The 11,628-nt window shown below is 35.3% G+C and overlaps 3 protein-coding genes across 3 annotated transcripts; 1 reads left to right on the top strand and 2 right to left on the bottom strand.

The window, feature by feature from the left end:
* Positions 1-2,547: 2,547 nt before the first annotated feature.
* LOC132308781 (glycosyltransferase family protein 64 C3) lies at positions 2,548-3,772 on the bottom strand. Its single transcript, XM_059806998.1, has one exon. It carries the CDS (start codon positions 3,770-3,772, stop codon positions 2,735-2,737), a length of 1,038 nt encoding a protein of 345 aa, XP_059662981.1. The 3' UTR covers positions 2,548-2,734.
* A 93-nt stretch (positions 3,773-3,865) lies between these two features.
* LOC132308782 (uncharacterized) lies at positions 3,866-7,501 on the top strand. Its single transcript, XM_059806999.1, has 3 exons — positions 3,866-4,114; positions 6,309-6,440; positions 7,127-7,501. The coding sequence occupies exons 1-3, from the start codon at positions 3,992-3,994 to the stop codon at positions 7,211-7,213; spliced, it is 342 nt and encodes a 113-aa protein (XP_059662982.1). The 5' UTR covers positions 3,866-3,991; the 3' UTR covers positions 7,214-7,501.
* Positions 7,502-9,471: 1,970 nt separating this feature from the next.
* LOC132308780 (auxin-responsive protein SAUR72) lies at positions 9,472-10,008 on the bottom strand. Its single transcript, XM_059806997.1, has one exon. It carries the CDS (start codon positions 10,005-10,007, stop codon positions 9,510-9,512), a length of 498 nt encoding a protein of 165 aa, XP_059662980.1. The 5' UTR covers position 10,008; the 3' UTR covers positions 9,472-9,509.
* Positions 10,009-11,628: the final 1,620 nt, after the last annotated feature.

The following is an 11,628-nucleotide window of genomic DNA, read 5'->3' as shown; positions in this document are numbered from 1 at the left end:
TTTGGCTCTTTGGCTGTTTAAAGAGTGCCTTAGAGATGAATGCAGCTCCCTATATCAATATTCGACTTCCCCCATTATATTCTGCTAGAATTTTCTCTATTTCTAGTGGAATTCCTTGGTGAGTTGATACATTCATTTTTAATCTTTTAAGAGTTCCTCTCATAAACTTTGTTTAGTTGACTCTAATATTTCAAATTCAGCTCTATGCAAAAATAAGCCAATGCTTACACACACTCTCAATCTAATTGAGTTAGGTTTACTTAAAATTGATTAAAATCTTCATTGAAAGATTATAACAGTTTTTGTTTTCTAAGAATTAAGAATCAGAAAATTGGTTGACAATTTCTGAAAATTGTTTCTACATACTCAATTTAAAAATAAAAAAAAATTAAAAAAGGGCTGTTTTTGTTTTTTGAGTTTATAAGAATAGTTTTTGTCCTTAGTTTCTAAAAATTGTGAATACGTTATTATTTTTTATCTGAGTCCCTGTTTTGTAGGTGGATTTGATAGGGGATTGAATGATCCAAATCCTTTGGGGTTAGCATTGTTGAGTATGTTTGTGTCTTTTGGCTATTTACTCGTGGACAGAGTGTAACGCAAAGTAACACGGTCCGTTTTACTTTTCGTTTTAAGTTTTGAGAATCTCTCTCAATAAACAAAACACATCGACTCCTAGCAAATCAATGAGTCATTCTATTAAGGTTGGAGTAATTGTTGCGGTGGAATGAAATAAAAAATAAAAAATAAAAATGAAATGGTTTTTATTTTATTTTTATGTTTGGTGTTTAATTTTAAACCTAGAATGGTCATTCTTCACTATTTTTTGAAAATGGTCATTCCATCAAAATTATTTCACTTTTTTACAAAAGAATGATCATTTCATCCTTACTTTAAAAAAATACAAACTAAACAAAATATTAAAAAATAAAATCTAACAAATTACAAACCCAGCCGGCATCATCATCTCTTTATCAAACTCACTGCCGAATCGACATGAAACATGCAACAACACATAACCCAACCCAACCCATTGTCTAACAAACATAATATTGATCTTGAACTTCAAAGTGACAGATCAAGACACAATAAAACTCAAAAGTAGATCTAAGTGAAGCAAACAGTGAACAGGACCCAAAAGCATAGAAGCTTTTTTGTGATTCTCTCATCGATTTTGTGAAAGAATTGTTGAAACCATTCTTTCCAAATCGGATCGATCCGTCCTCACCCTTGTTCGCACTAAAGTTTGCAAATCTGATCACCATTCTTTCCAAATCGGATTTTTCCAAAAGTACTGAAGTTTGTAACGGAGCTTGGATCACCACCGTTCGTCGCCGCCGATCAAATCGGATCCGTCCTCACCCTTGTTCAATCGCTTCCTTCTCCCCATTGCCTTTTCTCGCCCCAATCTCCAACACCTCACTTGCCCAGTTTCTTTCTTCTCTCTACTTTCTCTCTCTGTCTCTTGCCCCAATTTCATTCTTACATACCTCTTTAATTTGATATTAATTGATAAAGGTAAATTACATTCTCATTCTATTCCTAACTTCATTCCCATTCCCATTTCATTTCATTCTTGCACACCAAACTAGCCCTAATATCATTCGGCCGTGAACTGCTCTATGATTACAACTTGTAAAGTTTTAATACAAGCTAACCAGCTTGCTTCCCTCGTTTGTCCGCTTGCTCCCCTGGTTTGTCCGCTCCCTATATATATATATATATATATATATATATATATATATATATATATATATATATATATATATATGCAATTTTTTTTATATAATATCTCCTAAAATTATTAATTTTAAAAATTATTTCTTATTTTTTTATTTTTTCTAATTTACTCTTCAAATTCCTTTAAAAAAAAATTTGTTAAATTAAATTTTAATTTTTCTTTTTTAAGTTGTCATTTTTCTTATTTTTTTTTCCTTCTACCCCTTTAAATATTTTTTTTTTTCCTAACATTTTGCCTCCCCTAAACTAAAATTCTGGTTCTGCCCTTGAAACTAACAGTATCGATGTAATGAAAGCAGTAAATGCATAATGGAGGGTGCTTAGATATAAATGAGCTCTTGCCCTTTATTTATTTATTTTGGAAAGAAAAGAAGAATCCGGACAAAATCAATGAAACAGAAGAGATCCGAGCAAGTGAATGGAAAGAAAAAAATAACAAACGGAATCCACTTTCACTTTAAAGAGTCATGCTATCAAAATAGTCCAATTTCTAAGAATTCTTATCTAAATGAAAATCAAAAAATTTTGAAATTAAAAATAAAGAAAATTATATAGAAGAAAAGAAATACCGATTCAATGTGGGCGCAAACAGTAACAAAATCTTTATATGGACTTTGTATCATGAATGATGTGATGCGGTAACAACACATTTAAAGCAAAATGAAACTTTAATCGTCGAGAGACGAAGTCACAAAATGTTGTATCAACTTTTCTCAAGTCGGTCGGTCCTTGTAAACCAATTTTATTGGTACAGTATTGAATATTGATTATTCTCAAATATCATGCATTAGTTAATTTAACGCATTTCCGTTCCATACAATTTAAATTTGATAATATAACCAATAAATTTAAAAATACTTTTTCTAAAAAAAACTAAACCAAATAAAAAGTGACAAATAGATATGGATTTTCAGTTTTTGTAACATTACTCCATCCATTAATAATACACAAAACTACAACAACTAGGTAATTCATATTAAGAGGGAGGGAGGGAGGGTCATTTGGCAACCTGTTGATCACAAAACACCAACTTGCCACCTTTTTCACACAACCCTTGTTCCCCAACTGAATTAACTACCTTCCCATACCCATACCTCAGAGGCATCCTCCCCAATATCCTATGGAACTCCCTTATACACTCCCCTCTCCTCCTCCTATGCCCTCCTCTCCTACTACTCAATCCCACTTCCCTCACTCTCTTCCTTTCCTCTCCCTCCATTTCCCTCCCCTCTCCCTCTCCCTCTCCCTCTCCCTCTCCATTCCTCCCATCCCCCCAATCCCTCGCCCTTTCCGCCCCCACCAAAATCGGCCCTTCATTTCCCTCCTCCGACACCATGAAGTTCATCAGAATGTCCTCACAATTCCGCATCCGATTCACCCTCTCTCTCATTTCCATCATCGCTTTACCTCCTTCGCAGCTATACTTGTACAAGTACTCGGTTTTCAAGATCATGAACTTGGTCAGCAGAATCGAGTACTTGTCGTGATGAACAGTGTAAATCCATGTCCTTTCGGTGAGATCGATGTCGTGTGACCTCGCGAAGAACCCTACTAGGCGGTGTTGGTTGGAAGTCCAGACTCTGAATGCGAATTCCACAGATTTGGGGTCGATTTCCACGTCGTCGTCGCAGATTGCGACGGCGCGTGTGGTGACCGACGGCCGCGGGAGGAAGCGGGCGTTGAGACTGTCGGTGGAGTGGCGGACGACGGAGATGGGAGCGGAGGAGGATGAGATGGAGAGGTTGTAGGAGAGTTGGATTAGGGTTTGGGCTGGAGTGGAGGGGTTTCCCCATAGGACCACCACGGATGAGACTGATGGGATTGCGGAGTACGTGGCGGCGATCGAGCGGAGGAGGGGGATGCGGGACTCGGAGTAGCCGTTCATCAGGACCGTCATTTGATCTGCTCGGAGGATTCGTGGGTCCGGTAGGGTTTTACGATCACACAGGTGAGAAGAACGTTGACGGAGAGAGCAGACAAGAGAAAGACATGTCATTACAAAGAAAAAGAAGAAGAGAGAGAGTTTGTTTGCCATTTCCGGCGACGTTCGTCAGATTCCGGCGGCTAACATGCGCCAGGAGGAGCTCTGACCTAATATGCGCTGCTCTGTTTTATGAGCTTAGGGAGTGGCAGTCTCGTAATTTATGGAACATTCAGGGGTATTTTGGTTGGGTTTCTCTTATTATATACGGCAGTGGAAAATGAGTGGACATGGACAGTGTGACGATCTTTTTGTAGCGTAGGAAACACTAAAATGGCGATGTCTATTGCCACTGTAAAGCTCAATTTGTTGCAAATGTTGCCATTCGAATCGTCGGCGAAGAGGCGTTCCCTGAAATTTGTGCGTTGCGCACCCCTCAAGCAAATTGGGGATCAGGTATGCATTTTTTAGGCTTATGAGTGAAGCACCACAAACTGCGTATGTATATGCCAAATGAGTCTCAAATATATCGGTGTTAATGTGTGTATATGCATGTTAATAACACTCGTTTTTTTTTTTTTTTTTGGTAAGACATACTGCATTTATAAATGTTTGTATGTATCTATGGAAAATATATGTTCATATATATATATATATATATATATATATATATATTGCAATTTGTTTAAAATATAATTTGTTGTTCTATATTAGAAGTTTTTATGATCTCCCTTTTGTTTGAGGATGTTAGGAGTGGTGTACTCCAGAAATGTGATATTGAAAAATGTAGAGAGATGTAGGAGATAGAGAAGGACGAGAGGCAGAAACACAGATAATTAAAGCAATGGGAGCATATTGAAAAAGTGGTTGATGGCAAGGGAAATTCTCAATTCTTTAAAAATTACTAATTGGACATTTTGTTTCTTTTATCCTGATACAAGTGTAGTGTAATATCTTAAGGAATAACAAAAAGATTGATCATTTCAAGAAATAACCGTTTCACTTTTAAATGGCAATTAGGAATCTTTTCACATTATAAGATGTCAAGCACAAAATACAGGTTGTATACAACTTAATACAATATATTTTGGTTTGATGTGACAAGGTTGTAGGGAATCTAGGGATGGTAAAATAATAAAAAAAAATCTGGCCTGGCTGGGATCCAATGTTGAGCCAATACCGGCCAAAGCCCAAAAGTTCGATTCCCAGAGTCATGGAGGAGTTTTGCTGGTCCTCAAACAGTAGGGATTATTGAGTTTTCAACTTTTATCCCCAATCTAATATGGAGTTTATCTATGTTGTCATAGATGAAAATAGGTGTAGACATTAGGGTTCGTACGATGATAACATGTGAGTGTTAATTCGATAGATAGCGTTGTTTTTTTTTTAAAGACACCTAGAATAGGCATGATGATGCTTCCCTACAAAGTACAAACCATCTCATGAAAAAGTCACCTTAATTTCTGCATCAATCACTGATCACTTGTAAGTATTATTCGCCTACCTGTATTGATAGCAAACTGAGTAGGGATGCAATGTGATTACTTGTACAATCTATTTATGGTAATGCCGAGCAGAACATTTTTATTAAAATCTGCATTCTGTAGTGGTTTATTAATTTGCCTGGTAGGTGTTGATTTTGGGATTGTAATAAGATTTTGGAGTTTCCAACTTTGAGTTTCTTATTTCATAAGGTAAATTTGTATATGTTGATTAGACGGCTATGATTATGCCATCAATTGCTAAGCAAAATTACTCGAATATAGAACTAATGTGCAACAAAGACTATGGAATACAGAAGAATGAAACGCAATGCCAAAATATTGTGGTTTAAATAGTTAGAGAGGACTTCGTAGTGTATGTGCAAGTAATTGAGGCGTCCTGAATGGAGTGGCATGAAGAACAAAATTGTTGTCACTAAATGGTTGGATTGAGCTCATAAAGCCACAAGAGTGTTCCTTCTGCTATCTTCTACCCTTTGCAAATCTGCTTGGCCAACACCAACCATGTAGACATGAAGCCTTAGTGCTCTGAATAATATCTAGAATAGCGAGGAAAGTATCAAAGTTCATCTCATTTAATAAACTAGTAACAAGTCTTTTCATTGAAAGAATGGTCATCTTGGATATGGAATTATTGGGTGCTGCTCCCACTTCATAATCGTGATTGGGCTTTATGCTTAAATGGTTGAAAAGTTGTGGTTTCTCGATGTAGGGTATGAATTCAGAATTTGTTTCGTCAAACAATAATTTATTTTGATAAACAAATGTTTTCTTATTGCTAAATTATTACTGAAAATTCAAGCAAAACAAATCTCTCAATCTTCTCATGTTCCATTTTAAATAGAGAAAAAATGCTAGTAATTTGTTATTTCAGTCTGTTGATATTTGTACCATAGGGATGTTATTACTGAATTATGCTTTATAATTAGGATGTATTAAGAAACTTGTATACTCATGACATGCACACATTGTGTACCTTTAACTTCTGAAGGCCCTTTCTTCTCTGCTGCACTAGGATCTGTCTTCAACCCTACTATTGCTTCGTGGTGTTTAGCTCCTACCGCACTAGGATCTGTCTTCAACCCTACTATTGCTTCATGGTGTTTAGCTGCTACCCAAACTCTGATCCAGTTCTTTCAATTTGAAAGCTTGATGCAGGAATTATGTGTGAATCTTGTAATGGCAGAGGATGGTTGCTTTGTGATTTCTGTAAAGGGCAGAAGACCAATGTGAAAGCTGAAAACAAACGGATCTACCGTCGCTGTCCATCATGCAGAGCTGTAAGTCCATTAGTTCACCTCTTGGAATTGTATAGAAAGAACTTAAATGACAAATTTTAATGGCATATAACTCTTTCTTTTCAATAAAGGCAGATCGATTTAGTTCAGAATTGGGCATTATGATGGAAACATAAAACACATTGCACTATAAAGGGCTAATATTCATACCCATCTAGCCGTTCTTTTAGGTGAAAAAATTAGCTGAAGTTATAGCCATCAAAGGAAAGAATTTACTGTAAGTAGTCAGTCTTTTTTATTAAGGTGGTATGGTCATGATCATTGCTGACCCAATGATGCTCCTGTTAAACGAGGAAGAATTGCTTGCCTAGAAGGTAAATGACGAAGAGGCCGACCAAAACTCACATGGGAGGAAGTAACTAATAACGATTTTAAAACTTAAATCTAAGAGAAGATATGATATATAATAGGAAAGAATAGAAAAAGAGTATTCATATGGCTGACCCTATCCATATCAAGGATGATGATGATGATGAGTCATTCATTTTTATTATTCAGAAAATGCACTTATTAGGATGACACAATTGTTAGAAAGCTTTAATCTAGGAGGACTCCTATAGTGAGCTGTCCTAGCCTTCCCTTGTCAGTGGCATATCCCCAAGTATGGACTCATATCATGGAAACTTAAATTGAAAATGCTAACTGCTACATCTTACTCTTGGCTGCAGATTGGATACGTCTTGTGTTCAAAGTGCAAAGTTTTCAAATGTGTTACCTTTCCTAATTATAGTGATGGTGAAGACCTAACCTTTTGAGCCTACAGTTCAGCTTAAATGCTAGCTTGAGCAGACGTGTCAACCAAGGTTCATCCAGCTACCCACTTTTAGAGGTAGCTCTGATTGTTTTGGTAGCTTGCGTTCAGGTCCTCTTCTTCCTTTCTTATGTGTATCTTTTAACATGTAAAGGTTTTCCTTGAGAGGCATTTGTGTGAATGTGTATTATCAAGTAACAAATTGTTTACTTGTACATTATGACCTGCAATTCTTTGTTACTGAATTGGAGCAAACTGCAGTTGAAATGTTAATTGGTTTCAGTTTTTGGTCGTTTGAAGATATTCTTAATTAACAAGGTGAATATTGTGTTGAATGGACTGAACCCATGACCCTTACTGTATCTTATTTTTTAAGGCTTGAGAGCTCTTCCATAGTCATTTGATATAGACTTTTTCCCTATTAGTTTTCCTTGTTTTAGCTTTAAGGGGTTTTTATTTATTTATTTATTATTCTAGTTATATGGTTAAGTTTGACAACAGTTTTTTTTTTCCATTTGCTTGTTCACTGATTAGCTCTTTACTTGTTCTCTCAGTTTCATTAATTAATTAAAAAGGTAAACTATACTAATCTGTTTATTTTTCTATTATGTGAGTTTGAATAGGCATACCTCTAGCAACCATTATTTATTCTTTCTGTTCAATGACACGTCTCTATAAAGTTTTCTATTGCATTGTACATTTAGATGGTTTGGCCATGCATAAGGATTATTGACAGCAACAACTGCATTATTAAGGAAAAGTGATGACCTTATTGAGGGCAATGGTGGAGTAAGGAGAGGCCCAAAATTAACATAGGTTGTGATAGTTAACAAACATACAATAGCACGTCGTTTAACTATTCACATAGCCGATCCGAAATAGTTCAAAAAAGCGTTGCTGAGTCAAGACTTCTAACATTGACTCACTAGTTTTGCAAAAAATCGTTCGAGTATCTATTACTTTGATATATTGGGATTGGTGAGTTGCTACTAATATTTGGTTATACTTATTGAAATTTTAAGTGTATGGATGCATGTGAACTGAAAGGTGATGCTGTAATAGTCTTTTGTTTATATCGAGTAGAGTGCAAATGGTTACATTATGGAATGCATTATAATATTATTAGCACATTTGTTTCTGTAATCATAATCATTGGATGCTGCACATACAGATGATTATATATACAATATATATTGCTTATAATCTTGATAGACATAAATAAATTGTAGAATCACGTTCCAATCACTTCTAACCAAAGCATCTGATTTTAGACTTTGACAAAAGGACAATTCCGTAACTGTTAATTTAGATCGGATGGTTAATACTATCTGTCTCCAACTTTCTTAGGTGATGGACTTCCTATGTTGGAAATATTGATGTTCTTAAACCAATTTTGGAAATATGTTTCGCTTGCTTATTAATGTCGTGGTAGAATGGTGACTTAAGGAAGTCATTAACAAGGAGAAATGTCATATTTAACTCTTTTCAACTATGTTTCTAGTCTGTTTGATATTTTGATGTACAGTAACTCACCAAATCTTATACATTAAAAGTATTCCATTTCATGTCATTTTCTATATATCATCAAAATACTTATTTCTTATTATTGTACTTTTAAGGTTGGGTGGATGCTTTCATCTTTTCTTGAGTGATGAGTGTACACTGATTGTTAACAAGGAAAAATGTCATGTTTGACCCTTTGATGTCATGTTTCTAGTTTATTTGATGTATTAAATCTTGTACATGAAAACTATTCCATTTCATGTCATTTTCTGTATATGTCATCAAATTGCTTATTTCTTATTAGTTATTACTATACTTTAAGGTTGGGTGGATGCTTTCATCATTTTCTTGAATGATGAGTGATGAGTGTACATATTGCCTGAAGCTGTGCTCTGATTATTATGCTTTATTTCCAAAGAAAATGGTACCTTTTGCATTGCCTATAGCTGTGCTTTCATCAGGCAGAAATCTCCATTGGAGATCATTTTCAAATGGGGATTTCTGTCTTGTTTGCTTTATATGTATAATTAATTATAGTAGGAAAATTAGGAGGATTCAGATATGAGATATTGCTTTCTTTTGAAAACGCATGTGATTATATCTCATCTGGAGAAGAATGGGTAAGAAAGAGAGGTTAAACTCAAACCACTCTACTGAAACTTCTTTACTAGTGAAGCAACAAAAGAAATGAAATGGAAGGTTACGGCTCTCTCTCTCTCTCTCTCTCCTGGATCAAAAGAAATGAAATGGGGGGGGGGGGGGGGGTGTGGTGTTTGTTACAGAGGATTGTGTGAAAATCATCTGCACATTGGACTTTGCGGTTGGCGTGGTTGAGTTAACTGACTTTCTGATGAACAACATCCCGCTGTTTCCTGCATGAAGAATGTGCCCTTCTCCTCCACCAACTTTAAGATCTTCTCGAACACAGGAACCTGGCATGGAATTCTGAGAACACCTTCTTGTTGAAACCCGAATTCCTCTTCTGCTTCTTTCAATAGGACATCAAATGCTGTATGACTCAAGTACTCCATTGGTATTACAAATCTCTTTAGCTCACCTCCAACACAAACGGCAAGGAACCCTTTTGGGACAGAGTCCCTGGAGAACCCCAGGATGGAGTTATTGTCGGAGAAGGATAGCGTCTTTTTGAGAAATTTAACGCTCTTATTGCTATTGTTACTATTGTTGCTGTCCTTTCTGCTGGTTTTTGGTGTGTTTGCAAGCTTTCTCCACTTCTTGAGAATCCGTTGAAGCCTAACAATCTCACTGATCTTGTTTGACTTCTTGGAATCCATGGTAGCTATATTGGCTAGCTATTTGTGATGGCTAGCTTTCTTTTCTTTTGAAATGCTTGCTAGTGAGTGTCAATCTCATATGGGTACCTTCAAATATATAGAAGAAGTTAGGTTATTGGGATTCTGATTTTTTATAATATTTCCTAATAAAATATTTGTATCATGTAAAGTTAAAACATTGTATGACCAAAACCCCATCAAAGAACTTTCTTTGTTTAATCCCAGTATGAGTGGGTTCCAGGTTTCTGAAGGTACTCTTTTGTAACTACTCTCTCTCTCTCTCTCTCTCTCTCTCTCTCACACACACACACACACACGCATAAATTGTTTGGGAGTTGTGTATTTAAATCAGGTAATGACTGGGACTCAGATTGTGAGGAGTTAATATATGATTTTGTCTTCAGTTTGTGCGTTTAAAGTCAGTGATTGTAATTATGAGTGCTTTGGTTCTTGATTCAAACTGCCTCAACAGTCAAGATCCATTGTTACCTCCTATCATGTAGTTGTACAATGCAAACTCCAATTTTTTATTATTATTATTATTTATTTAAGTTTTTATGGTTGTTTAAGACTTCCAGGAGAATACCATGTGACAACGGTCATTTAAAAATTAAGGGAGAAGGTAGAATTGAGTTCTAAGAAAATCTTACTTTTTTTGGTGTGCCCTAATCAACAACCCTTCATTATAGAATTTGTACCTTTGTTTCAAATTGTATCATCAGGTTTACGGGGTTTTTCATGTTATATGTGAGGGTTCAGGTTCCATGATCATTATGTTTTATGTGAGGGTTCAAGTTCTATGATCATTATGTTTTATGTTCAATTTAGACAATGTTTTGACACTATACTTACAAAATGTGTTCACTTTGGACTAAAAATTTCATCACATGGTTTCCTTGTGGCTGTTATTCCAAACGGCTCATATTCTGATCAGTGGTTATCATTTTTTCTAATATACAAAAGAATCTGTCAAATGATTAGCACCAATCTATCTACTATTCTCTCTCTCTAAATATATATACATATATGTGTGTACGTGTCTATTTCTAAATTATTTCTTTTAAGTTGTAGTATCATCTTCATCATTAGCAAACTTTCTTTTTTTTTTTTAATTATTATTATGTAAGATGCAATGTGAATGTTTCAATGATTAGATTCAATGATCTCTCTCTCTCTCTATAATATTAGAAGATTTAATAAAAATTCGAATAAAAATTTGGCATAGGGAGACTTCACATTATGCTTGAATTATTGGGCCAGCAAAGCAATCCAAACTATAGTACAGCGTCAATTAGCTGTCTTTTATGTAACGCTTGAATGAATATTGTCACATTCGTTTATTCAATTTAGAAATTGCAACACAACCAGATTGACTTTCAATATTCCTTTCATATATATATATATATATAATTTCTTGGCTTTCAGTTGCTGAACCAACCGTCTCTACAAATCCATGAAATATAAAACTCTACCATGAGTTGGTTTCATATTTTTGAGCTTAACGTTACAATATATGCTGATATATATATATTATAGATAATAATTTATACTTCTCCTAAATTGTAACTTCCGAGTTCCGACAACTGGGATGACCAATGTAAGCTTGAAATTTCTTTGTAGT

This window comes from Cornus florida, unplaced genomic scaffold (genome assembly GCF_030987335.1).
Source record: "Cornus florida cultivar Cherokee Brave unplaced genomic scaffold, ASM3098733v1 CherokeeBrave_3.0.0_Hap2_Chr05, whole genome shotgun sequence".
In the NCBI taxonomy this organism is placed as follows: Eukaryota; Viridiplantae; Streptophyta; class Magnoliopsida; order Cornales; family Cornaceae; genus Cornus; species Cornus florida.
The sequence above is the reverse complement of the archived record's forward strand: the minus strand, read 5'-3'. Positions and strand labels throughout refer to the sequence as shown.

Coding starts and splice junctions, on each gene's coding strand:
- LOC132308781 (XM_059806998.1), bottom strand. CDS start 3,772: ATGGCAAACAAACTCTCTCTCTTCTTCTTTTTCTTTGTAATGACATGT.
- LOC132308782 (XM_059806999.1), top strand. CDS start 3,992: ATGGCGATGTCTATTGCCACTGTAAAGCTCAATTTGTTGCAAATGTTG. Junction 4,115..6,308: donor TCAAGCAAATTGGGGATCAG/GTATGCATTTTT, acceptor TCAATTTGAAAG/CTTGATGCAGGAATTATGTG. Junction 6,441..7,126: donor GCTGTCCATCATGCAGAGCT/GTAAGTCCATTA, acceptor TCTTGGCTGCAG/ATTGGATACGTCTTGTGTTC.
- LOC132308780 (XM_059806997.1), bottom strand. CDS start 10,007: ATGGATTCCAAGAAGTCAAACAAGATCAGTGAGATTGTTAGGCTTCAA.